Source organism: Diaphorina citri, unplaced genomic scaffold (genome assembly GCF_000475195.1).
Source record: "Diaphorina citri unplaced genomic scaffold, Diaci psyllid genome assembly version 1.1 scaffold472, whole genome shotgun sequence".
NCBI classification, from domain to species: Eukaryota; Metazoa; Arthropoda; class Insecta; order Hemiptera; family Psyllidae; genus Diaphorina; species Diaphorina citri.
In genome coordinates this window covers 24,206-52,201 of record NW_007377907.1, presented here as the reverse complement: position 1 = coordinate 52,201, position 27,996 = coordinate 24,206, and the positions used below count along the sequence as shown (strand labels likewise).

Genomic DNA, 27,996 nt, shown 5'->3' with positions numbered 1-27,996 from the left:
TCCTTTGTGAAACATTTGAAATTAGACCAATTCATTACCTACTCCTACCCCAAGTCGTAGAGACCTACTTGGGAAGAAGTTCCTCGGTTTTTATTTCTGAACTCATCTTCTCTTTTAACACCTGTTAATATTTTTAAACATTACAGTTTTTACCTGTTGCATTTACAGTTTTTACCGCGGGGTTCCAGCAGAACATGGTTTACAGAATTAGACCAATTCATTACCTACTCCTACCCCAAGTCGTAGAGACCTACTTGGGAAGAAGTTCCTCGGTTTTTATTTCTGAACTCATCATCTTCTCTTTTAACACCTGTTAATATTTTTAAACATTACTGTTTTTACCTGTTGAATTTTACGCGGGGTTCCAGCAGAACATGGTTTACACCCCATGAGTGTTTTAAAATGTGTGTGAAAATGTTCGTTTTGACGAATTGTATTCTAGGTGTCCTGTTAATTCAACATGTTTATGGCGCCGGAGTAAGTACATACTACATATAGATGACATTTATTGTAGATTCCAAAGCTAATTTATTTATTTTATTGTGACCTAATTGCTTGTATTGATTGCTCTTATGGCTTCCGGCTTGATGGATAAGATTTTTTTCCTTATTTTTTACTTTCCTTATCCTATAGGAAGGAAAGTAATGTTTTATACTCAACATTAAGAGAACATCTTGTGCTTGACAGGGAAAGAATGAGAAGATTATAGTCGACCCTGTCACAAATGAGAGGGTTCATGATCCTAGTGAGATCTTGAGATTTCCTAACGATCAGTATTCGGGTGGTCAGAAGTTCGCACCCAGTCAATATCCTGCACCCTCCGACACCCAGCCCCAGTATGTCGCTAAGGATCCAACTTTGGAAGGAGGATTTCAGGTAATAATACAAGTGGTTCTGTGAACTGTGGACCTCACTCAAACTCTGGGACCTCAAATTTCAAGGATCGACGTGCCTTGATTTCATAAATATATGTTCCAAATTTCATCAAAATCGGACCAGGCAATCGCGAGCTATAGCGGAATAAACAAACATTCAGACAAACTATGTAAATGCAAAGCGGTCGAGTTAGAACGAGGACGATTTTGGATTTTGTTAACAATTTACCTAGTCAAATTTTGTTCATGTTTGTAAGATGTAACTTTCCAGACTTTCCACTAGTTGTGACCCTTGTAAGCCCATTTCAGAGCTAGTTAGATTTCTAGCTTAATGTATTCAACTATTCAAGGATGATCTCACATTACCTTGGAAAACTGAGCTTTATCAAATTAACCTTCCAGGCTCCCAGACTAAAAAGAACACTACTTGTTGTCAATCTTAATCTGAACAATAGCATGACGAGTATGATGACATTGACTGATAGATTTCAAAAGTTGCTTCATAGTCAAGGTCATGACCTTTTCCGTTTTACTGATGTCGTTAATCGTTTCCATTTCAGAAGTACGACAAAGTCCAATGCCCCTCCAAACACACCGGCCTTCTCCCTTACCAATCGGACTGCCGCAAGTTCATCAACTGCTTCAAGGGGCGTGGCTTCATTCAAGTATGCGCTTCAGGGACCTTGTTCAATTCGGAATCTCTAGAGTGTGACTTCCCCGCTAAAGCTGTGTGTGCCTCCAACGAGCCAGAACCGGCTGATCCTTACGCAATCAATGAAGTTGATGGTAAGACTTGTAAGGCCAAAAAAGGGGCTTTCCTTAATATAGTGACAACCACTTATGCAGTTATATGATACGCTCGACGTTGCTTTCTTCCATTTCATCTACTGTAGGCAACTGGGAAGTTGAAAGTCAAGGGTTACATTTAATTAAAACTTTGCGTTGATATTCGAGACTATTGATGTATTTTTTTAATAAAGAATTCTAACATTTGGAATATCTACATGTTCTCCTACGGTTTTATGTCTCAGGTGAAGTGTCGTTACACAAGCCATACACCCATCTAGACACCGAAGAATTTCACCATCACAATATGAAACGTGCAATCCAAACTGTTTCCCAATCAAGAAACAACCCTCACAATTATATCAACAACGGTGGACCTCAAAACGTTGGCATGACAGAGGCTATCCTGCACGACTTGAATCAAGCAGGAACAAAGTCAACAGCAAGAAACGCTGATAGAGCATTCACTATTGATGACGATGGTAAAGTACTGTTCAATGGGAATGATGATGAGAAAACCAATGAGAAACGACAGTCCAATCAAAAGACAGAGAAGGTCAGATGTCCTCCAGGCCATGATGGCATTCTTCCTCATCCTAACAGTTGCAGAAAGTACCTCTCCTGTGCAAACGGACAAACTTTTGAAAGTGATTGTGCACCGGGAACACTTTTCAACCCAGACTTATCCATTTGTGATTTCCCCTACAATGTCGACTGTGATAAGGATGTGCTGCCTCCACCCAGCAGAGACTTTAGGTCAAGGGATACAGGCAAGTTCCTTCCATTGGGCAATGCTTCATCATCTTACTAACACCTAACACCATTATGTTTCCAATTTAAACTCTTCCTCTAACATCTAACAGGTGCATGCAAGTTTGAAACCCTTTAAAATTAATACATAGGTACCTACGTACATATATATGCCTTCCTCGTTGTTGTGCTTGTGTAACGTTCTTACTTCATCTTTGAGCTACGCGTTTATCCTAGTACTTATTATGGCTTTACAAATTTCGCATTATTGAAATTTGAAAAAAAAAAAAAAAAACATCTACCTAGCTATAGCTCGCTATGTATAAAAATTGATATGAACAACACTCGTATACTAACATTGTCTGTTTGTGAAATTGCAGATACTCTTACGGACTCGGAGTCTCAAAATAATGCTCAATATAGCCCTGATTCTCTTGACAACCGAATAGGCTTCGGGCACGAACCCCATGCACCTTATGGATCACAGAATCAACAAACACCTTATGGACTGCTCTAGAATACGAAGTGTCGGAAAATGCTCGCAAAGCTCTTCTGACAGGCCATGATCACTGTCGAAATCCAGGTGGTAGGGAAGATATGCCGTGGTGTTACATTTTGACCAATGTTGGGATCGAAAACACTTCCGACCGAGGTCTCTCAGACTGACAGACCTAGGTCGAAAGCTTTTTCCGCCATACACGTTCAGACGCGACGGTCTGAGCGAAGAAAAGGAGTTACATGAAAATGTTCTTGAGGGTAAAAAAAAGAAGAAGAAGAAAAAAACTGATGCTCGTCTTAGATAAGAATTAAAATTTATTCCACACAAGGGACACAAATTTATTTTTCTTGAATATTATGTTGGTTTATTTTACTCAACCTCGTCCTGTTTTTAAATAAATTAAATAAATGACATGGTCTATTCGGTTTAATAAATAATAAAAAGAATATGTTTGTACTTTCAGCTTTGAGTAAATAGCTAGTGTTTCTTGAATATTATGTTGGTTTATTTTACTCAACCTCGTCCTGTTTTTAAATAAATTAAATAAATGACATGGTCTATTCGGTTTAATTAATAATAAAAAGAATATGTTTGTACTTTCAGCTTTGAGTAAATAGCTAGTACATAATTTTCCCTTTTATCAGTGTAGGGTAGGTATATATTTACTTCTCGATTAAAAAGGACAAGGAAATTCGGGACTAAAAAAGATGTACTACAGACAGCTATGAAAAAATGTAAATAGATACCTTAATAAGTAGGTACCATAAACTATCTACTTTCATTTATATTTCAATTTTTCAATATAACTTTCTTACGCGTACTTTTCGTGTCCGGAATCCCAAATTAAATTTTCATCCAATGTTCAGGTGTATGGCGCATTCGTTCGCCAGCAATAGATCATCAGCAGTGCAGGTGGTTTCAATACACCCAAAGTTTTCGGAGTACGATCTAGTTCTATCAACTTTTCGACTTGCAGAAAGAAAATGACTTCCTGTCCGAATGGCTGACTCATGAGGAGCAAGTACCAAGCATAATGACATCCGGAGTGGGTGTATCGGTTATGGGGAGACCCTTGTGGATCTGGGAAGGTTCTGAAGGAGCTTTTGTTCACCAAAATTGGTGGCCAGGTAATCTCTTTATACTTATTTTAGGTGTCGTTCTCGGAACGGCTGGCTTTCTCCTATCCTGTCTTCCTTTTCTCTTCAATTTCGGGATGATAAGACCCTGTCAGTTACAGTTCCCTCTATCAAACATTTAAAAAAAATCTTTTAGGTGTAACATTTTTTCCTTTAAGCGCTTTCAGCTTAAAGAAAATACTAATAGACCAACCTCAGTGATGTAATGGATAGATATAGTACGGTGGACTGAGGATCTAGGGGTGAATGGTGGTTCGAGTCCAAGTCAACTCGTAAAAAAACAGTAAGGTGAAATACCCAAGATGATTTTTATTCTTCTTGAAGGATGGGATTCGAAAGTAGCCATGTCTCCAATTTTTTCCTTTAAGCGCTTTCAGCTTAAAGAAAATACTAATAGACCAACCTCAGTGATGTAATGGATAGATATAGTACGGTGGACTGTGGATCTAGGGGTGAATGGTGGTTCGAGTCCAAGTCAACTCGTAAAAAAACAGCAAGGTGAAATACCCAAGATGATTTTTATTCTTCTTGAAGGATGGGATTCGAAAGTAGCCATGTCTCCGACTCCACCATCTATGCGAGCCCTGTGTGTCCTTCTAAAGCGATTCTACGATTGCCCGTCCAAAAACACCAAAGTGGATCCAAACACAAAGCAAGGAGCTACGAAACAGGAGAAGGGAATAAAATGTGACTCTGAATACTTCTTCTGGGACACTGCTGACTGCGGATCCCTCACTCACACTCATCCTTACATCTGCAAACGGCCAGTCGATAACATTGGTAACTATTTTGACTGCTGACTGCGGATCCCTCACTCACACTCATCCTTACATCTGCAAACGGCCAGTCGATAACATTGGTAACTATTTTGAAAAAAAAAAGTCTTTTTTACACAATTAGAAATAAGTATGTAATTATAAACGCTATAAACCATCTTAATCCAAAATAGGTTCTCCATCCAAATTGACCTTATGACACGTCTCTTCATCTTGTCTTCCACAACATTTATAGTACCTGGCAAGAAACCTAATAGTGGACAAATGGTGAGACTTAGGGGTGGCTCCAGACCATCTGAAGGATTTTTGGAATTGAAATCGTCAGTTGGAACAGATTGGGGACTTGTTTGTGATAAACCCAATGGTTGGAGCATGGAAGAGGCTAACGTCATTTGCCGACAACTTGGATACGGGGGGTAAGTTGGATACCAGAAATATTGAGATCAGCGAAAAAGGTAAGTAAATTATGGTAGTACCTACTTACCTAGATACTTACTCGTATCTACCTATCTTAAAATTGTGAACACAAACTACAAATTAATGAAGTTATCTCAAGATGATTGTATTGATTGACGCTAAGTTCGGAAAAGGTTTTCTGTATTTATATCAAGAATTTTATAACTGTCTTTCATTTCCAGGGGAGCTGATTTAACTTGGCAAGGAAGACCATCGAGTTCGCATAACACAACTTTGAAGAAACCAGTTGTCATCAAAGAAGTTGAGTGCTCTGGCAGGGAAAGCTCCATAATGGATTGCAATATTACCAAAGGTAAGACATACATCGGCATCGGCTACCTACTATATATTTGGTGAGAAAATCTTCTTCTTTTTTTGTCTTCGCCTTTTCCCGTGTACAGACGGGGTCAGCGTTTTTCCTCAGCCTCTCAATCAGCCCTAACTAGACTGATTTCTGTGGGCTGGCATTTGGTTTTGGCTATTTTACGAGTAGATGCTCTTCACACTCAACCTTTGCTGTTTCTTTTGCAAGGGAAATTCAGGCTGGTATACTCCCTGTTTAAAGTCCCCCAGCCAGACTAAGCTGGTCTACTCCCTGTTTAACGTCCCGCAGCCAGACTAATCTGGTAAAAAATGCATTGTCACAAATTAATCTGTGACATTCTGTGATTGTTTTCTTCTCAGGAAGGGCTTGTGATGTTGACAAAGACAGTATTTGGATCAGATGTTTGGGCAACCATGCCTCTCAGTGCAGACCAGGAGAAGTTTCGTACAGCAACAAGTGCTACTCTCTAGTGATTCCTTCTGAAGAGGCTCCTGTTAACAATGAGACAGTGGGATATAGTCAAAGTGAAGCCATCAAACACTGCCAGACGAAAGGTGGCCATCTGTTAGATATTACGTCTCAGGTTAGTACAAACAGCAGAAGGGGTGCAATAGGGTGCAATATACTGGACTTCGCACACAGGAATTTCGTTTGAAAAGACCCCCATTTCAATGTATTGTGATGTACCTACTACAGACAGCTATGAAAAAATGTAAATAGATACCTTAATAAGTAGGTACCATAAACTATCTACTTTCATTTATATTTCAATACAACTTTCTTACGCGTACTTTACGTAGGTATCCGGAATCCCAAATTAAATGTTCGTCCAATGTTCAGCCACGTGTACGGCGCATTCGTTCGCCAGCAATAGATCATCAGCAGTGCAGGTGGTTTCAATACACCCAAAGTTTCCGGAGTACCATCTAGTTCTATCAACTTTTCGACTTGCAGAAAGAAAATGACTTCCTGTCCGAATGGCTGACTCATGAGGAGCAACTACCAAGCATAATGACATCCGGAGTGGGTGTATCGGTTATGGGGAGACCTCTGTGGTTCTGGGAAGGTTCTGAAACTTTTGTTCACCAAAATTGGTGGCCAGGTAATCTCTTTATACTTCTTTTAGGTGTCGTTCTCGGAACGGCTGGCTTTCTCCTATCCTGTCTTCCTTCTCTCTTCAATTTCGGGATGATAAGACCCTGTCAGTTACAGTTCCCTCTATCAAACATTTGATAAATACATAACCCCTAGTCCTTTGACACCAAAAATTAAGTTTGTGAGTCTTTTCTTTCTAATTTGGTCACGAAAGGGTTAATATACAGTAAAAATAAAAGCGGTCCCAAGATTGAGCCGGTTGGGATACCTGTTACTATGTTGCGAGGAGTGGACTTTTCGCCATCAAATCCCGTGACCATTATACTCTGTGAATTTTTCTTGACATTTCCCTATGACTTTTTCTCCACTGAGACAACCCCGTTTCTGTCTAATTTCGCGATCTATTGGTGTGGGCATCAGACGTGACTTCCAACTTTTACTAACCGTTCCATCCGCCGTGACCATTATACTCTGTGAATTTTTCTTGACATTTCCCTATGACTTTTTCTCCACTGAGACAACCCCGTTTCTGTCTAATTTCGCCATCTATTGGTGTGGCCATCAGACGTGACTTCCAACTTTTACTAACCGTTCCATCCAACCTCAGTGGTGCAGTGGTTAGCGCGGTGGACTCTGGATCTGCAAGTCATAAAATTTAGCGTAGTGTATTAAGCATGGAACGTCATTTGTGACAAGCATTTATGCTCAACACAATTAAAATTCTTTTTACTAACTTTTCCAGGATTGCTCGAACGGGTTAGACGAGCAGAATTGCACCAATAAGCTCAATCTGTTTGCTCACCAACCCGGATCCAAACTGGAAGGCCACGACAAAGAAAAATGGATGCATTCCACTGTTGCCAACTGCGCCAATCAATGTGTCGAGTCCAAAAAATTTGAATGCCGCTCGTTCTCGTTTTCGTAAGTGACTTATCATTGGTTCCTTCTATCAACAGCTAAGCCACGATAGGATGTTATATAGCACAATATAGCGCAGTCAAACTTTCTTGACTTGGCGATCACTCAAGTTAAGAGACTTTGCTCGTGATTGATATCGGGATGGGTGACTTTCTAGGCAATCACGTGCTGTTCGCTCTTGCCGTCCCCGTGGAGAATGGGTGAGGTTAATGTAAGTAGGCGAGTAGCTTATCGTCGAATGGAGGGTAATACCCCTGTCACTAATAACTTCAGCGTGTAACTTTATGCTTACTTACCTAACATCCTAAAAACACTAACTATGTTCACCGAATCAGCCAACACCTTATGGTTCACCAAATCAACCTACACCTTATGGTTCACCAAGTCAGCCAACACCTTATGGTTCACCGAATCAACCTACACCTTATGGTTCACCAAATCAACCAACACCATATGGTTCACCAAATCAACCTACACCTTATGGTTCACCAAATCAGCCAACACCTTATGGATCTCCAAGTCAGCCAACACCTTATGGTTCACCAAATCAACCTACACCTTATGGTTCACCAAGTCAGCCAACACCTTATGGTTCACCAAATCAACCTACACCTTATGGTTCACCAAATCAACCAACACCATATGCTTCACCAAATCAACCTACACCTTATGGTTCACCAAATCAACCTACACCTTATGGTTCACCAAGTCAGCCAACACCTTATGGTTCACCAAATCAACCTACACCTTATGGTTCACCAAATCAACCAACACCATATGGATCACCAAATCAACCAACTCCTTATGGATCACCAAATCAACCAACACCTTATGGTTCACCAAATCAACCAACCCCTTATGGTTCACCAAATCAACCAACCCCTTATGGTTCACCAAGTCAGCCAACACCTTATGGATCACCAAATCAGCCAACACCTTATGGTTCACCAAATCAACCTACACCTTATGGTTCACCAAGAAAAACGGTGAAACTCTGTTTCGTGTTAATATAGGCCGGGCGGCGCTTCGAACTCTTGACGTTCGTGCGCCTCCCGACACGCTTGATACACCCTATAGTTCCACTTACGCTGCTAGCTCTCTAATGGCCTTATCACTAAACCTTTCCTTTGATCTCTGTCAGGTTGTATCAAAGACAAAGGCAAAGACTACAAAGGAAATGCCAACGTCACCCGGCTAGGCTTCAACTGCCTCTCCTGGGACAATCCTTCGGTCCTGTCTGCTCTAGAATACGAAGTGTCGGAAAATGCTCGCAAAGCTCTTCTGACAGGCCATGATCACTGTCGAAATCCAGGTGGTAGGGAAGACATGCCGTGGTGTTACATTTTGACCAATGTTGGGATCGTTAAGGACTATTGCGACATACCATCGTGTCGTACCAAAGGTCAGTGTCCGTGTTAACAATGTGTCCTACGGAAAATTAATAAAGTGTTTATTTATACTGCTCGCATAGGACTGAAAAGTCCCTTTACTCCAGTAGGCTACAACTATTATTGTGGTCAAATTCTCACATTATATTGAGGATAAAATCCCATACCCCGGCTCGGGTTGAACTCACGCCCTCCTGTTTACCAGGCGAGCGTCTTCTTCAGATTTGTGTCATCTATTTTATTTGTAATTATCGGTGTTTCTCGTACCAATGCATTGATACATGAAACATTATAATATTCTATATTGGTTGTTTGGTACGTAAGATATTCCAAGACACCGGGTGATTACTATTGCCAAATCAATGACGACCAGAATTCTGATTCTGGCTATTCTTCCGCTTTTGAATTTGTAAAACAAGCCTGCGGGAATCGTATTTAGAATAGAATAGAATATTCCTTGTTTATCCTGCCCGAATCGTACTTATGTGTTTTTATAATCCATTCTTTTTGATCCCTTTCACATGAACGGCTTGAACCATCCCTAAATTACCATCCTTGAATATTTCAGACACGGCAAAAACAATCGAATCGCGGGCTCTTGACGATGAATCTTGTGGAGCCAACTTGTTCCAATGTGAAGCTAGCGATTGTATTCCCAAGAATTGGGTTTGCGATGGTCAGGCTGTAAGTATTTTCAGCCTTAAATTGGCTGTACTTAACTTATCCCCCAATCCCTTATGGTTCACCAAGTCAGCCAACACCTTATGGATCACCAAATCAACCAACACCTTATGGTTCACCAAATCAACCTAATATTCAATATGGATCAGATACTGAACCCAAAACATCTTATGCACCGCACAATGGACCTACCACACCATATGGGTTACCCGATCAAATTAATACACCTTATGGATCACCCAAACCTTTTGATTCTCATCCGAGTCAACAAGGCAGCACGCCTACAGAGCTCAGCATTCATGACAAGCCTCCATCTAACTATTATCATCCAACTAGTAGTGGATATATACCCAAACATGGTTCTCCGCAACAGCCAAATGTTCAACAAGGAAATCCACATGATTTCAAACAGCCAAGTGAAGGATACGATAGATCCCAATCCAAACCTTTTGCTCCAAAGGATAACAAATTCAATCCCCAAATTGAACAGACAACATCTCCAGATCACTATGATTTACTTCCTGATCAGAACGAAACAGATTATGTCTATCTACAGCCAACTCAAGACTTTGATACACAAGATTTACCACAAGGAAGATCATATCCTGTGTACTCGTTAAACAGCAAACGTGACCTCAAATCCAAGGTACCCACTGCCAACGGAATTCCAACATTTATAGTACCTGGCAAGAAACCTAATAGTGGACAAATGGTGAGACTTAGGGGTGGCTCCAGACCATCTGAAGGATTTTTGGAATTGAAATCGTCAGTTGGAACAGATTGGGGACTTGTTTGTGATAAACCCAATGGTTGGAGCATGGAAGAGGCTAACGTCATTTGCCGACAACTTGGATACGGGGGGTAAGTTGGATACCAGAAATATTGAGATCAGCGAAAAAGGTAAGTAAATTATGGTAGTACCTACTTACCTAGATACTTACTCGTATCTACCTATCTTAAAATTGTGAACACAAACTACAAATTAATGAAGTTATCTCAAGATGATTGTATTGATTGACGCTAAGTTCGGAAAAGGTTTTCTGTATTTATAACAAGAATTTTATAACTGTCTTTCATTTCCAGGGGAGCTGATTTCACTTGGCAAGGAAGACCATCGAGTTCGCATAACACAACTTTGAAGAAACCAGTTGTCATCAAAGAAGTTGAGTGCTCTGGCAGGGAAAGCTCCATAATGGATTGCAATATTACCAAAGGTAAGACATACATCGGCATCGGCTACCAACTATATATCTGGTAAGAAAATCTTCTTCTTTTTTTGTCTTCGCCTTTTCCCGTGTACAGACGGGGTCAGCGTTTTTCCCCTAATAGTGGACAAATGGTGAGACTTAGGGGTGGCTCCAGACCATCTGAAGGATTTTTGGAATTGAAATCGTCAGTTGGAACAGATTGGGGACTTGTTTGTGATAAACCCAATGGTTGGAGCATGGAAGAGGCTAACGTCATTTGCCGACAACTTGGATACGGGGGGTAAGTTGGATACCAGAAATATTGAGATCAGCGAAAAAGGTAAGTAAATTATGGTAGTACCTACTTACCTGGACTAACTTACTCGTATATCTACCTACCTTGAAATTGTGAACACAAACTACAAATGAAGTTATCTCAAGATGATTGTATTGATTGACGCTAAGTTCGGAAAAGGTTTTCTGTATTTATATCAAGAATTTTATAACTGTCTTTCATTTCCAGGGGAGCTGATTTAACTTGGCAAGGAAGACCATCGAGTTCGCATAACACAACTTTGAAGAAACCAGTTGTCATCAAAAAAGTTGAGTGCTCTGGCAGGGAAAGCTCCATAATGGATTGCAATATTACCAAAGGTAAGACATACATCGGCATCGGCTACCTACTATATATTTGGTGAGAAAATCTTCTTCTTTTTTTGTCTTCGCCTTTTCCCGTGTACAGACGGGGTCAGCGTTTTTCGTCAGCCTCTCAATCAGCCCTAACTAGACTGATTTCTGTGGGCTGGCATTTGGTTTTGGCTATTTTACGAGTAGATGCTCTTCACACTCAACCTTTGCTATTTCTTTTGTAAGGGAAATTCAGGCTGGTATACTCCCTGTTTAAAGTCCCGCAGCCAGACTAAGCTGGTCTACTCCCTGTTTAACGTCCCGCAGCCAGACTAATCTTGTGAAAAATGCATTGTCACAAATCTGTGACATTCTGTGATTATTTTCTTCTCAGGAAGGGCTTGTGATGTTGACAAAGACAGCATTTGGATCAGATGTTTGGGCAACCATGCCTCTCAGTGCAGACCAGGAGAAGTTTCTTACAGCAACAAGTGCTACTCTCTAGTGATTCCTTCTGAAGAGACTCCTGTTAACAATGAGACAGTGGGATATAGTCAAAGTGAAGCCATCAAACATTGCCAGACGAAAGGTGGCCATCTGTTAGATATTACGTCTCAGGTTAGTACAAACAGCAGAATGGGTGCAATAGTCCTATCTGTATACGTATACTGGACTCCGCACACAGGAATTTCGTCTGAAAAGATCCCCATTTCAATGTAATGTGATGCACTAACTATATTAGAGGGACAAGGACTCTGATTGTTATAGCTTCCCTCTGTAAATGACTCTCAATAAAAATAACTTTGGCAGCTATACAGTGAAGCACTAACTATATTAGAGGGACAAGGACTCTGATTGTTATAGCTTCCCTCTGTAAATGACTCTCAATAAAAATAACTTTGGCAGCTATAGGTACAGTGAATTTGAATTGGAGGTGTAGAGACCTAACTATGCTACAATCGTTCTTTCTTCTCAGGATCAAAGATCAGACCTGTTTCCTTAGTGACCAGAACATTGGCACATCGGGAGCTTTGTCTGTGAACCAACCAAATTGGGACTACTATGAACTGAACGCCAAGTCCATAAACTGTGCAGGGAAGTTCGTTTGTCAGAACGGGAAGTGCATCGAAAAATCAGACGTATGTATGGTTTGGCTCTTTATTAATAGTATTAATACAATATTTTACTTACTATACCTGTAGAGTAGACCAACCTGAATTTCCCTTGCTAAGAATCAGCAAAGGTTGAGTGCGAATGGCATCCATTTGTAAAATTCTGTAGCCAAAACCAAATGTCAGCCCAAAAGCGATCACCCTAGGGCTGATTGTGGGCTGACAAAAATTTGCCGACCCCGTCTAAACACGGGAAAAGAAGAAGAAGAAGAAGATAAAGAAGAATTGGGATCGAGTGGATTTGAACACATCGCATGCCTTCAGGCACTCTCCATTTGTCAAGGGTCGAATCTAGGAATTACCTTGCCCTTGGGAACAATTCAATTTGAAGAAACCATTTACTGATGATTTCAGATGTGCAACGGGTTCAACAATTGCGGGGACCGCAGTGACGAGATGAGCTGTCCTCATTTGGAGCTTGGCTATAAGATCCGGTTAACCAGTGGGACCAACATGACTCATCTAGGCAGAGTAGAGATCAGAGTATTCGGGGAGTGGGGAGTGGTGTGTGATGACAAGTTTGGAATGAAGGACGCCGATGTCATTTGTCGCGAGCTTGGATTCAAAATGGGCGCCGCAGAAACGTACACGTACACACAGGTAAATCCAGATAGCAGACTCGAGATAAGATAAGAATCACTTTTCATGGCTTTGTCACCCATACGGGTTGTCACAATGATATAACTCTCCTGCGATTTATATAGTGATGGGGGGTTTCACCCTCCATTCGGCGACAAACTAGCCACCTCCAGGCAATAGCCTCACCAAGCCTAAGTGGAGCGGGGAAATGCCATAAACACTCGATTTAGGAACTGTAAGACTCTAAATCTTTTTGTCCTCTTTCTTTATTGACAGTCATCCACAGTGAATGGATCCGCACCTCCAGGCAATAGCCTCACCAAGCCTAAGTGGAGCGGGGAAATGCCATAAACACTCGATTTAGGAACTGTAAGACTCTAAATCTTATTGTCCTCTTTCTTTATTGACAGTCATCCACAGTGAATGGATCCCATCCACTTCCTATTCTCATGGATGATGTGGAATGCATTGGAAACGAAACTTCTCTCAAGGATTGTCCCTTCAATGGCTGGGGCATTCATGACTGTAGTCCCGAAGAGGTACCTAAATTGGTATAATTTTAATTTAGATATAAACCTGAGTAAGATACCCGTAACATAGGTAAATTGTAAGTCTTGACAATGAACTTCGTAAAAGATACTTTAGGCATGAAACCCCACCCTTGCCCAAACTTTGTTTTTGTTTTTACATAGTTTGTATCTTACACTTGATTTATTTTTATTCGTTAGGAGGGTATAGAGTGGGAACTGTTATATTACTGAGGTCTTCTCGTCCCAAAGTCGAAGAGAGGAGGACTATATTTTTTGATATTAATGTACTCGTAAGTACAATAAGTTTGTATCTTACACTTGATTTATTTTTATTCGTTAGGAGGGTATAGAGTGGGAACTGTTATATTACTGAGGTCTTCTCGTCCCAAAGCCGAAGAGAGGAGGACTATATTTTTTGATATTAATGTACTCGTAAGTACAATAGAACCTCGATTATTTCAACCTCCATTATTTCAACTCTCTATTATTTCAAGCCCAAAATCAGTTCAAAATAGGGTATATTTATTAACCATTTTGTTCTTTTGTATCTAAATTTTGTCCCCTTTTCCATTGTTTTATACGGAATTTAAATTATACCAACTTTCGATTATTTCAACTACCCTCGGTCATTAGTTGAAATAATCGAGGTTCTACTGTATACCTAAATACGAACGATTTCATTCTGTCTCCAGGTGGCAGGCGTCACGTGCAGCATTCCAGGCTTGAAGTGCAAGACCAACTTCTGGATGTGTCAGAACGGAGAGGAATGTATTCCAAATGCTTTCCTTTGTGACGGAACCATCGACTGTCTCGATGGTACAGATGAGGAGCCAAAAGTATGCGCCAAAATCAGGTCCACTACTCCGGCACCTCCCAAACAAAGCGTTCAGAGGATACCGAAGAAAGGATAGGTGAACGAAAGCAAAGGAGATGATCTAGGTTACTCAGGTCGAAAGTATGCGCCAAAATCAGGTCCACTACTCCGGCACCTCCCAAACAAAGCGTTCAGAGGATACCGAAGAAAGGATAGGTGAACGAAAACAAAGGAGATGATCTAGGTTACTCAGGTCGCTATTTTATTCCATTATACCTAAGTAGGTAGTTGTAATTTAAAGTTTAATTTAGAATTAAGTTGAATTGACTTTGTAAGATACCTTTTGGTTTTATTTACAATAAAAACTATTCTATTCTATTCTATTCTATTCATGGCTAGAGACCTATCACCCCGGTGAATGGCAGATACAAGAGATATTTTTTCTTTACTCTGCCAACACCATTCGGCGAAAGCTATAAAGCCGCTACAACAACAACAACATCTAGGTTACTTACTTCTGTACTTTCCGTGTCCGCAAATGTCACCAACTTTAGATTTGGAATCTCCAGTGATTTGCCCCATGAATCTAGATTACATTAGGATCCGTTAGAAGAGCGCATCTTTATTAAGGTTCAACGAACTTATGCCTTCGGTCTTATGACGTCCATTCACGCTCAGACTGTCCGACAGACCTTAGGTCTCGGAAAGTGTATGGCGGAAAACACTTCCAACCGAGGTCTCTCAGACTGACAGACCTAGGTCGAAAGCTTTTTCCGCCATACACGTTCAGACGCGACGGTCTGAGCGGAAACAAAGGAGTTACATGAAAATGTTCTTGAGGGTAAAAAAAAGAAGAAGAAGAAAAAAACTGATGCTCGTCTTAGATAAGAATTAAAATTTATTCCACACAAGGGACACAAATTTATTTTTCTTGAATATTATGTTGGTTTATTTTACTCAACCTCGTCCTGTTTTTAAATAAATTAAATAAATGACATGGTCTATTCGGTTTAATTAATAATAAAAAGAATATGTTTGTACTTTCAGCTTTGAGTAAATAGCTAGTAAATGAAATTTAAATCTTAGACACAACGACACTCTCTTTATTGTCCTGGATGTTTCCATTCTTCAATGGTTGCTGACTGTACAGTGAAGCCATATACTCGTTCTTACCATACTTGAACATGTACTGAATCTCATTAAACGTCTTGCCTTTAGTTTCAAGTAAGAAATAATAAAGATAAACTGTACACACCAGAGAACTTACCCCCCCAAACAAAAAATTACTGTACATACCAATATGTTTGTCCATTAGGAAGAACAGTTTATAGCTGATCAATCCTAGCGTGGTACACAAAATGTTAATAACAGCACAGGACACTGCTTTCATATTAGAGGAGAAATATTCACTCAGCAAGGGAGTAAACAATGGACCAAATCCCAGATTGAAAAACACGCCCAATAGTGATATGCTGAGAAATGGCACCCAACTTGTGTAGGGTATTTCATACTGGAGCTCTATTGTAACATAGTAATAGAGACCTGCTATGAAACTAAACAATGAACAGCCTGCACTTGATACCAAGAATAAAACTCTTCTTCCTGCCCTATCTATGTAATATGTCGACGGAAAAATACTGACTAACAAGATTATTGCAAATAAAATGGAGATGTAATCGGACGGTAGAAACGTTTCAGACGATGCAAATATTGTGTTGGCGTATGCTATGATGGATTGTACTCCAGTGAATGCACGGAACACTGCAAGGAATGCCATAAACACAAATGCCTTCATATTGGATCTACCCATGAACTCCCTGAAGTTGGTTCGCTCAACATTCTTGCTTGTATTTTGTTTAATTATTTGCAGTTCACTTTGCACTTGATCCGCTGTTTTATTTCTCAACCACTTTAGAGATTCGATTGCTTTTCCTTCTTGATTTTTAATGGCGTAAAAATAGGGAGATTCAGGCATGAACATGAAAGTTACAGTGAAAATTATGGGAATTATTAATGAATAGGTCAAGTAGTTCATGTAAGATAGCTCCGAGCCCAACACATAAGTATACAATATACCCAAGTGACAGCTGATTTGAAACAAAGTACCTATTGTACCTCTGATACTGGTCTCGGATATTTCTCCCAAGTACATTGGACTGATAACATAGATAGCAGCCATTGAGAATCCTTGTAGAGTTCTCATCACATACAGTCCAAGAACACTCCTAGAATACATTGCTATAATCCAGCTGGCTGTTGTGATGGGACCTGAAACAAATGCAAGGAATGCTTCACACAAAAGGCAATTCTAAGCAAAATTGGTTAACAAGTCTAACAACTGTACCTACACAACTCATCATTCCCTACTGAGATAAGTATTGGCGAAAGAAAAAAAAACTTCTAAATAGAAACATATACATAATTATAATATTATGTACCTGCTTATGAAGTCATTTAAGTCTGTTTTGGGAAAACCAATGACATACCTGTCATCAAGAGGCTCCACTTCCTGCCAATACGATTAACCAACATGCCTGCCGGTATCGGACTGAGATAGTTTCCAATCTCAATAATGGCTACCACCCAAGACCCTTCATTGGGACTCATTGGTATGGGGCTTTCCTTCGAGAGCAACTCCTCCAATACAGGCGCTGACCATGCAAAGGACATGCCTGTAGTGAAAGCTGCGATGCAAGCTGTAACACACAGGAATGAGAATAAGAACAAGACAGTGTGTAGGTATCTAGAGTATTCTAGAGAGAACACTGGGGCTAGGGTCAAAAGAGGGGAAACAAGCTTCAGGAAAAGGGAAATTTCGAAAGGAAAATATGTACAACTAAAGACTAAAGTAAGAGAAGAATAGCTATACCGAACTTATGGAGTTGGCAATTTTTCAAAGGGATCGATTTGCCCCTAAATAAAGCTATGCAATGACCTAGAGAAGACCTTTAGTTACCAGTAGTACTATCACACAAATAGCAAAGGTTGCTAAATAAATAGCAAAGGTTGAGTACGAAGGGCATCCACTCGTAAAATTGGTAGCCAAAACTAAATGTCGGCCCAAAGCAATCAGGCAATCACCCTAGTTAGGGCTGATGATTGAGAGGCTGACGAAAAACGCCGACCCCGTCTATACTCGAGAAAAGGCAAAGAAGATATGCAATGACCTAGAGAAGACCTTTAGTTACCAGTAGTACTATCACACAAATAGCAAAGGTTGCTAAATAAATAGCAAAGGTTGAGTGCGAAGGGCATCCACTCGTAAAATTGGTAGCCAAAACTAAATGTCGGCCCAAAGCAATCACCCTAGTTAGGGCTGATGATTGAGAGGCTGACGAAAAACGCCGACCCCGTCTATACTCGAGAAAAGGCAAAGAAGAAGTGGCAATAGTGGCATCACACAAATAAATTTCGTCTTACCTGAGCTCGCTGCCAAAATCTGCCGTGTAGTTCCACTGACCATTATTCTGCTGTATGTTTGGTGGTATCATGGAATTATTCGCACCTTGCACACCTTCAACCTGGAAACAGAATACATTGACCTTTTCAATGACGTCACAGCATCACTATAATAGATGTTAATTTTGTTGGTAGTACTTACCGCTCGAACACTATCAATACTATTGCAATACTTGTAATGAAAATACTTACTGCTAGTGTGCATTGCGTCAGTCGGTCAGTAGCGTGTAGGGGCGGTATTTAGAACTAACCGTTAACGACAAGGTAGATATTCAGTGATGGTATATCTTAGTATCACATAATTATTAGATTAGATACATATATCATTTTTACCTACCTTCTATTAAGATGAGAGTAGCAAAAGTTATACTATGTACCTATGTAATGAAAAAGTATTCCGATCGGTTTAAATTAGGGTTCCCAGAGTTCGTATGTACGTACGTGGTACAAAAAATATATCAAGAGCGCGAGCGTTTGTTGTAGAGCGATGGAATTCGACATGCATTCCCGGTATGGTCCAAGGACGCGACTAAAGGCGGCCACTCACGATCCGGTGCCGGATCTGGTAAACCGTATCGTGAGTGGCTGTTCGAGCATCCGGTGTACTTACTCGACTGATCCGGTCACCGGATGAATATAATTTTTTATATTTTCACCGGATCCGGTGAACGAAAACTGATCGTGAGTGGGGCGCTTCCGGTCTGTCATCAGTTGTACCTTTTTTGTTTACTTTGCAGGTTATCATTTTACTCGTGATTTTTGATTTGAAAAAATAAATAAACTGATTTGAGTTATGTCGCGAAAACAGACTGAAGTAATGGTTGACTTCATTGCTATCTATAGGTCCGAGACCTGCTTGTGGAAGAAAAAAAGTGCGGATTATCACAACCGTACAAAGAGAGATGCTGCTATTGATAAAAAGTTGGAGGGACTTTGAGCCTGGTGCAACCCCCAAGAGTGTACTAAAGAAAATAAACAATTTTGAGATCATCTTATCGACCAAGGAGAGACTAAAATGGGAAAATTAAAATGATGAAAACGAACGCTATCTGATCCGGTGACCGGATCGTGTGTGAGCATCGCAACTAATCCGGTGACCGGATCCGGTATACCGGATCGTGGGTGGCCGTCGCTTAAAACAAATTTAGTAAAAATCGGACAGGTACCCGTCCAGATATTCAGCAAAGTCAACTGTTTACTTTTGGCCATTAATTTTGTAAACGGCTAAGAGATATCGAAAACTGTATCGTGGGAGTTCCATCATCCTCACCCATAGCCCATACCACACTTAATGTGGGGTCACTGCACATAGGTACATACATAAATAATAATAAACTATAAAAATATCTTCCTTTTATTCCTATATACAGTACGGCCCCCAATGGTACATATTTTGTTATGGTAAATTTCGAATTCCCCCCCCACCAAAACGCCGGAATTTTTCCAAGTCCGGTTTTTTAGTTCCATAATGTAATCGAAAATCGTGTGATGTTAACCACACCAGTTTTTTTTTATTATTATTTTTACATACCTTCTTATTGCTTATCTAGATTTAATGCTAATATTGATGTTCATAGTATGTTGTAATAATTGCACTTTGTCCTTGTAAGAAATAAATGTACAATATTATGTACAAGGTACAAGTAGGTATAAGTACAAAGTCAAGAACTTGAAACTTCCCTTTTCTACAAGTTACATTTGATTATAAATAGGCATCATTTAAACGAGATGAAAATAAAATGAAAAAAAATACTAAATAGGCACTTTGTTTTCACTGGAACATATTGAAAGTTGAAACTTGTTTCTTTATAAAATCAAGGGTATTAGGAATTATTTATGAAAGAATATGTACAGAAATATGTACAATTGAAAAAAAAAAAAAAAATGTTTGGACGTCTCACCATCTCCAGACCGCATCCTCAGAGCAACTGAGCAACTAACTTTGAATTTGAAAAAATGAAAGATACAATTGAAAATAAACAAAGGCATTGCGCATGCCCGTTCAATGCCAAGGGGTGTTCACACTAACAAAAAGGGTCCGTAAACATTTTACACAATATCATTAATGTTATCACTATGTATAGCACCAAAAATGTCAACTATTCTTTTATTACATAATTTCAAATAACCGTAATGGAATAATTTGTATTTCATCAGGTATGAAATAATATGTTTTTAACCCAGTGTATAATGCAATTTTCGTGTGGTCTCTGGACAAGTGATTTGTTAGTTATTTCAGGGTGCACTTATGCCTCATGAGAATCGAGAACGAGCTGGTTGAAAATGTTGAAAAAGAAAAGGCAAGGCATAAAAAGCTTAATATGGGCTCAACAATTTAAGCGATACTCTTACACGAAGCAAATACCTACATTAGTAATCGAAAATTAAAACAACACACAGACGAGACACGAGTGATGACAGGAATAATATGTTTTTAACCCAGTGTATAATGCAATTTTCGTGTGGTCTCTGGACAAGTGATTTGTTAGTTATTTCAGGGTGCACTTATGTCTTATGCCTCATGAGAATCGAGAACGAGCTGGTTGAAAATGTAATCGAAAATGGTAGGATAATAATAAATAAATTTCACTTACCTCAATCTAAATAGTTACCCAAGTAATAACTGAACACATACACACACACGAGCATCAACCACAGTTCTGCGTTCACTGTCAACAAACGAGCTGGTGTCTATCAATGGAAACACTCATGGGGTTTGAGCACAACTTGTTCAAAATATCAATCAACGCTGAGTGAAGTTCCAATGAATTAATACTGGTCGGTCAGATAAATCACATTACTCATGTGTTTAATGACAAGTCTATCGCAACAGCCGATGTCAGCAAGTGACCACATGTACACAATTCACAATAGAATGCGGATAGCAAAACCCAAGAGTCTGCGATAATGAGTTTTGCACATTGTTCCTAACGTCTGACGATTTATATCAGGCAATTTTTTCGAAGGACGGGATATAATTTCGATTGTAAATAAAATGCTGTAATCTTTGTCACTATTTGAGTTATCAGATTGTCTAGCTACACTCGTAATACCTGATACCTCACCTACCGAATTTTGATTTCCATTATTTGTTTTACTTTACCTACCTCCTACAGGATCCAATTTTTTCGAAGGACGGGATATAATTTCGATTGTAAATAAAATGCTGTAATCTTTGTCACTATTTGAGTTATCAGATTGTCTAGCTATACTCGTAATATACCTAATACCTCACCTACCGAATTTTGATTTCCATTATTTGTTTTACTTTACCTACCTCCTACAGGATCCTATACGTATAATGGGAGGAATCGGCAAAGTTTGTCTCAAGGACATCTTTGATTGATTACTGGGATTCATTGTTTTGCGTCTGATTCCACAAATGAGCCCAGATTTCACATATTGAGTGTTGCTAACTCGAAGTACCCTCTTAACCTTCACCCATTTCCGTTTATGATTGTACAAAACCACAAACCCTACCAATAAATAGTTTATCTCACTTCAAACTGCACGCGTGTGTTGTTTATACAGAAGTACACAGCATACATATTCTAAGATCGGGAAAAAACACATACCAATAGGTATATACAAGGAACAATAAACGTTTGATACTAATGGCAACTGATTGGAGTGATAGGTACTCGACCATAAAATGGGAGGGTCTGGTTACGTCTGGTTAACATGTTTAATTTTGTGAATCGTCCTTGAGATATAGTCCAGACTTTAGTTGGTCATGAAAGGTAGGCCCATGTAGTCGATTCTAAGATCGGGAAAAAACACATACCAATAGGTATATACAAGGAACAATAAACGTTTGATACTAATGGCAACTGATTGGAGTGATAAGTACTCGACCATAAAATGGGAGGGTCTGGTTACGTCTGGTTAACATGTTTAATTTTGTGAATCGTCCTTGAGATACAGTCCAGACTTTAGTTGGTCATGAAAGGTAGGCCCATGTAGTCCATCATGAAAGGTAATAATATTACCATATTATGGTCTGTAGTCTGATGTGTCTCTCTCACAGACCGGATTGAAAAAATTTTGAGATATTTTATTTAAACGATAAATTATGCTTTTGAGGATTGCCAAGACGATAAAAAAAAAATGATTTACCTATAGTCACTGTAAAACTATTAAGGTTTTTAGTGACGAGAGTTTTGCCAACATTCATAGACAAGTTACTACGGACTCACAATAACCTCGTCTAGCCAGAGTGGGGTCGGGAAAAACCAGAACATACCACAGCACAGACATGACTAAATAAATAAATTCTAACGAAAAGGAATTATTGAAATTAATTAAAATTTGACAAAAATGGTACCTAATAGGAAGTAAAACAGAAGTGGGAATCACCTCGGTGCCTACCTATGCAAAGGAAAATATCTAAATGCCTCATTCACCTCATTGAAATTTGTGTAAACTTGATCTTACAAAGGAAAAACCAGCACGTGCATGGTTACTATCCGGATGGTCACATGTCACCCAATTGGATATCAACCATTCGCAATGTTACTTAACTTCAGTGATCTATCGCTGTTCACTGAGCTCAAACGTTTAAACCAGCATCGCTGCAGCGTTTGACATACTGTAGCTGTAGAAAGATTCTTTGAACGCGCCTAATAACGATCCTGAATACTCGATTATTAAAACCGTTTGCTTTCAATTAATTATAATTTTTCCCCCCCAATGGCACGAACATCTCACATGACAATTATTTTGGAAAAACCAGCACGTGCATGGTTACTATCCGGATGGTCACATGTCACCCAATTGGATATCAACCATTCGCAATGTTACTTAACTTCAATGATCTATCGCTGTTCACTGAGCTCAAACGTTTAAATCAGCATCGCTGCAGTGTTTGACATACTGTAGCTGTGGAAAGATCTAATAACGATCCTGAATACTCAATTATTAAAACCGTTTGCTTTCAATTAATTATAATTTTTCCCCCCCAATGGCACGAACATCTCACATGACAATTATTTTAGTATTAATTATTCATTCCTATAACAATGAAAATATGAAACATACGATTGAGGCAGGGTTAGTAACACAGAATGACCTTCTAGGGGGTCATTATTGTCATTATTTGATGCAAGCTCAGCGGGGAATATTAGGGCTTGATGGAATTTTTTTTTTTTTTTTTTTTTTTTTGATAGAGGGAACTGTAACTGGTAACGTCTTATCGTCCCGAAAGCGAAGAGAGAAGGAAGACAGGATGCGAGAAAGCCAGTCGTTCCGAGAACGAAGCTCATCTGTTTAGGAAGTTCCACATTCTTGATTTGTTACCCATCCTATGAGTTCCCTAAATTCTTGGTTAGGTACTTGGTATTATAATATAATATGATATTAGATTAGTCTAGGTTCTAGGATACTCTCTCTCCTTCCCTCTTTTCTCTCTCTCTCTCTCTCTCTCTCTCCCTCCCTCTCTCTCCTCCCTTATTCTTGTTCCCTTTTGATTCCTGGTATATGAAGAGATTGAAAATTTAATGAAGCGCAAAGAGTCCTAGCCTTAAGTTCCTAGCCATTATTTGCAACATGTTTTAGCGAGAACAAAGAGGAGAAAGCTGAAGATTGAAAAATTATGGGGTACAGTGAAACCTCGATTATTTTAACTTCCATTATTTCAATTCCAAAGTCCATTGTTTTTTTTCCATCATTCAAAGGATATCTTATCTTATCAGAGGATTTAGCGAGAACAAAGAGGAGAAAGCTGAAGATTGAAAAATTATGGGGTACAGTGAAACCTCGATTATTTTAACTTCCATTATTTCAAATCTCTATTATTTCAATTCCAAAGTCCATTGTTTTTTTTCCATCATTCAAAGGATATCTTATCTCATCAGAGGAAAAAATCATAGAAAGTGATCATTTCAACTACCCCCGGTCCCAATTAGTTGAAATAATCGAGGTTCTACTGTATTACAACTTATAAGTTTGGCTAATTACATTAGCAGTAGGTGCCCTAACAGTTGATGCATAAAGATGGGTACACATACGGGGTAGGTACACTCGTATATTATGCACTCCGCGGCAGCGCTACAACTGCCTGATGTGTTTGCTGAAAATTGATTCCGGCCAACCATTTGAAAATTTTTAATCGAGGTTCTACTGTATTACAACTTATAAGTTTGGCTAATTACATTAGCAGTAGGTGCCCTAACAGTTGATGCATAAAGATGGGTGCACATACGAGGTAGGTAGGTACACTCGTATATTATGCACTCCGCGGCAGCGCTACAACTGCCTAATGTGTTTGCTGAAAATTGATTCCGGCCAACCATTTAAAAATTTAAAATGGGTTTTCCCATTTTCTCATTTCAAGGTAGGTTTGATACCTACATATGTGAGGTGACATGTGAGCCAATTTAATTTTTAATGTATACCTACCTTTTGAATAAATTATAATGATTATCTTAATCCACCTAACGGTATAATAAAACGTGACCAATATTAATAGGTTCGATGAAATTTGCGCTAATAGTTGGCACTAAAAGTAATTCCAGCAAACCAAGTTCTGTTTTGTCTGAATCACCAATATTAATAGGTTCGATGAAATTTGCGCTAATAGTTGGCACTAAAAGTAATTCCAGCAAACCAAGTTCTGTTTTGTCTGAATCTACCACGGAAACCGGTTATATGTATGTTATCTCTTGGAGTTTAGCCAGATGCCAAGTACACACTAACAATATCATCAAAAAATTTGCCTCTCAACAATCCAAAAATGTTTTAGCAACAATCTAGCAACTTTTTTTTACTCTTCACACTTGTTTCTGAAACATTTTCCTTGTCTTTTAGTGTGTACTGGATATTTCCTTGAAAGTTGCTCAACATTCGAAACTATTGTTGCGCAACTATTCACAACTTTTGCGCAACAAATGTTTCCGATGTGTACTCGGCTTTAAAAGTGGCTGTGAAGTGTGATTGCTGATTTTTCATAGACTACACTAGACCTAATATGTTTACGTAAGTAGGTAGGTACACTGCTTGGTCTGTGTACATATATGAAGCAAAGTGTTTTTTCCACTATCAAGTTCATTCTCTTATCAAATAGATAATCCATTCTTATGAAATGGATTATGCACTATAGTTGAGCGTTCATGATTTTTTAAAAAAAAAGAGAGAGAGAGAGAGAGAGGGCAGAGTTTTCCACTATCAAGTTCATTCTCTTATCAAATAGATAATCCATTCTTATGAAATGGATTATGCACTATAGTTGAGCGTTCATGATTTAAAAAAAAAAAAAAGAGAGAGAGAGAGGGCAGAAAAGGACGCGACTAAAGGCGGCCACTCACGATCCGGTGCCGGATCTGGTAAACCGTATCGTGAGTGGCTGTTCGAGCATCCGGTGTACTCGACTGATCCGGTCACCGGATCAATATAATTTTTTATATTTTCACCGGATCCGGTGAACGAAAACTGATCATGAGTGGGGCGCTTCCGGTCTGTCATCAGTTGTACCTTTTTTTGTTTACTTTGCAGGTTATCATTTTACTCGTGATTTTTGATTTGAAAAAATAAATAAACTGATTTGAGTTATGTCGCGAAAACAGACTGAAGTAATGGTTGACTTCATTGCTATCTACCTATAGGTCCGAGACCTGCTTGTGGAAGAAAAAAAGTGCGGATTATCACAACCTAAGTAATGGTTGACTTCATTGCTATCTATAGGTCCGAGACCTGCTTGTGGAAGAAAAAAAGTGCGGATTATCACAACCGTACAAAGAGAGATGCTGCTTGCTAAAAAGTTGGAGGAACTTGAGCCTGGTGCAACCCCCAAGAGTGTACTAAAGAAAATAAACAATTTGAGATCATCTTATCGAAAGGAGAGACTAAAAGTGGAAAATTAAAATGATGAAAACGAACGCTATCTGATCCGGTGACCGGATCGTGTGTGAGCATCGCAACTAATCCGGTGACCGGATCCGGTATACCGGATCGTGGGTGGCCGCCTTAAAACAATTTAGTAAAAATCGGACAGGTACCCGTCCAGATATTCAGCAAAGTCAAAGAATCAGCAAAGGTTGAGTGCGAATGGCATCCATTTGTAAAATTCTGTAGCCAAAACCAAATGTCAGCCCAAAAGCGATCACCCTAAGGCTGATTGTGGGCTGACAAAAATTTGCCGACCCCGTCTAAACACGGGAAAAGAAGAAGAAGAAGAAGAAGATAAAGAAGAATTGGGATCGAGTGGATTTGAACACATCGCATGCCTTTAGGCACTCTCCATTTGTCAAGGGTATGCAATGACCTAGAGAAGACCTTTAGTTACCAGTAGTACTATCACACAAATAGCAAAGGTTGCTAAATAAATAGCAAAGGTTGAGTACGAAGGGCATCCACTCGTAAAATTGGTAGCCAAAACTAAATGTCGGCCCAAAGCAATCAGATAAATTCGTGAGATGGCGCCACATTTTATATTCAATGATGGGAAAAGTTACCCCTATATGGGCAATCTATCCCCCTACGACGGTATTAATTATTCATTCCTATAACAATGAAAATATGAAACATACGATTGAGGCAGGGTTAGTAACACAGAATGACCTTCTAGGGGTCATTATTGTCATTATTTGATGCAAGCTCAGCGGGGAATATTAGGGACCACTGTAGGTCAATGGTCTTCCCTCAATTATAAGTCCAACGCCTTAGCAACCAATTATGCCCCAAGTTCCCTCAATTATGCCTTAAGTCTTAGCAACCACACTACTTCTAAGACACTGGCAATCAATGAAAAAATGTAGAAATAATACTTACAATTCATTAAAAATAATATTTATACCCTTAACGTAGCGACAAAAATTTACGAAAATAATTGTGAACTCTTTTCTACTTACTCTCGTCGCTGGTCAGTTTGTTAGCTGCTCACAGGAACACGGTCGTGAACACAATTATCACACATTGTGTGAGCACGTGACGTGATGAACCTGTCACTACGTATCAATCTTGTGCGCTTTTCCCGAAAAAAAGTCCCGACCAAACGAGCTTTCGTGAGAAAAAATACGGTTGATCGAGGTAACAGTAACTAAGGTCTTTTCGTCCCGAAAGCGAAATTAAATCTCCTTCATTCTTTTCATGACACTTCAACCTAAATCAGGCACAGACAGTAAACAACAATAGAATCATTGTCCATTTTCAAAGTCAAATGATATCAAAACGTTCATAATTAAATTGTTAGCATAATGAGACAATTTGTTCTAAGCTGACAGTCTAGTTGAAGCAAAACTTGTACTTTTACCTCACTCACAAATAATACCTACTCGATAATACATTTTAAAGGGACGATATTTCAATGGAAAAAATTAATGAATTACTAATTTATTACGAAATAACGTTTTACCGTATTACCGTTGTTAAAACATTATTCCTCGTTATTAATTAATAATCCATTATTTTTTCATTAAAATATTGTCCCGCTGATATTTTGCCTATCTTATCTACCTTCGTCATAAGTCTCAAGCATTAGACAGAAACAGAATGTATAATGCACTACTATATGCACCAAATGCACCATGTGTAATACTTTGACATTAGAATTTTTTTGGCAAACTCGTTTCATTTCTCGACCTGTTAATATGTTATATTCTGGATTCAGGGATAGGATGATGTTGTTCCCAATATAAAAACGTATTGATTGAACGAAGTAAGTTTGAATTTCCAACTCAACTTTGCACTTAGTTCATTTAAGTCTACTCATACATTAGTTCGTCTGATCCTACATACTAGACTCCGCACACAGGAATTCCGTCAGAAAAGACCCCCATTTCAATGTAATGTAATGTAGTTCGTGTGAGATCGCGTCTAAGCTGACAGTCTAGTTGAAGCAAAACTTGTACTTTTACCTCACTCACAAATAATACCTACTCGATAATACATTTTAAAGGGACGGTATTTCAATGGAAAAAATTAATGTATTACTAATTTATTACGAAATAAC

General features: G+C 39.1%; 2 protein-coding genes and 1 long non-coding RNA gene across 6 annotated transcripts; 1 reads left to right on the top strand and 2 right to left on the bottom strand.

Moving 5' to 3' along the window:
* Nucleotide 1: 1 nt before the first annotated feature.
* On the top strand, nucleotides 2-15,737 carry LOC103509181. Its single transcript, XM_026823573.1, has 25 exons — nucleotides 2-205; nucleotides 386-477; nucleotides 688-876; nucleotides 1,436-1,661; nucleotides 1,907-2,431; nucleotides 2,792-2,921; nucleotides 3,777-3,822; nucleotides 3,887-4,037; nucleotides 4,581-4,809; nucleotides 4,996-5,238; nucleotides 5,461-5,591; nucleotides 5,963-6,186; nucleotides 6,558-6,705; nucleotides 7,952-8,602; nucleotides 8,758-9,018; nucleotides 9,573-9,798; nucleotides 9,950-10,546; nucleotides 10,769-10,939; nucleotides 11,396-11,526; nucleotides 11,894-12,098; nucleotides 12,476-12,638; nucleotides 13,026-13,271; nucleotides 13,661-13,789; nucleotides 14,473-14,728; nucleotides 14,848-15,737. Exons 2-24 carry the CDS (start codon nucleotides 403-405, stop codon nucleotides 14,689-14,691), a joined length of 5,316 nt encoding a protein of 1,771 aa, XP_026679374.1. The 5' UTR covers nucleotides 2-205; nucleotides 386-402; the 3' UTR covers nucleotides 14,692-14,728; nucleotides 14,848-15,737.
* On the bottom strand, nucleotides 3,413-27,296 carry LOC103509169 (facilitated trehalose transporter Tret1-like). Of its 4 annotated transcripts, XM_026823564.1 has the most exons (5): nucleotides 20,648-20,927; nucleotides 18,015-18,115; nucleotides 17,081-17,290; nucleotides 15,652-16,862; nucleotides 3,413-3,523 (listed from the first exon to the last, which is right to left on the bottom strand). In XM_026823564.1, the coding sequence occupies exons 2-4, from the start codon at nucleotides 18,055-18,057 to the stop codon at nucleotides 15,670-15,672; spliced, it is 1,446 nt and encodes a 481-aa protein (XP_026679365.1). In that variant the 5' UTR covers nucleotides 18,058-18,115; nucleotides 20,648-20,927; the 3' UTR covers nucleotides 3,413-3,523; nucleotides 15,652-15,669. The 4 variants fall into 4 exon arrangements, with proteins under 4 accessions (XP_026679365.1, XP_008471984.1, XP_008471983.1 ...); XM_008473762.3 differs by lacking the exons at nucleotides 3,413-3,523; nucleotides 20,648-20,927 and adding an exon at nucleotides 26,897-27,296 and having other exon boundaries at nucleotides 15,486-16,862; XM_008473761.3 differs by lacking the exon at nucleotides 3,413-3,523 and having other exon boundaries at nucleotides 15,486-16,862; nucleotides 20,648-20,925.
* LOC113467406 lies at nucleotides 17,379-17,924 on the bottom strand. Its single transcript, XR_003391493.1, has 2 exons — nucleotides 17,762-17,924; nucleotides 17,379-17,529 (listed from the first exon to the last, which is right to left on the bottom strand). It is a non-coding gene; the product is annotated as an uncharacterized LOC113467406 (long non-coding RNA).
* Nucleotides 27,297-27,996: the final 700 nt, after the last annotated feature.

Excerpts from the sequence above, each read along its gene's own strand:
- LOC103509181 (XM_026823573.1), top strand. The coding sequence starts at position 403 with ATGTGTGTGAAAATGTTCGTTTTGACGAATTGTATTCTAGGTGTCCTG. Across the intron at positions 877-1,435 it reads CTTTGGAAGGAGGATTTCAG|AAGTACGACAAAGTCCAATG; the intron begins GTAATAATACAA and ends TTTCCATTTCAG. Across the intron at positions 2,432-2,791 it reads CTTTAGGTCAAGGGATACAG|ATACTCTTACGGACTCGGAG; the intron begins GCAAGTTCCTTC and ends GTGAAATTGCAG.
- LOC103509169 (XM_008473762.3), bottom strand. The coding sequence starts at position 18,057 with ATGGTCAGTGGAACTACACGGCAGATTTTGGCAGCGAGCTCAG. Across the intron at positions 17,291-18,014 it reads GATTTTGGCAGCGAGCTCAG|CTTGCATCGCAGCTTTCACT; the intron begins GTAAGACGAAAT and ends TGTGTGTTACAG. Across the intron at positions 16,863-17,080 it reads GTGGAGCCTCTTGATGACAG|GTCCCATCACAACAGCCAGC; the intron begins GTATGTCATTGG and ends CATTTGTTTCAG.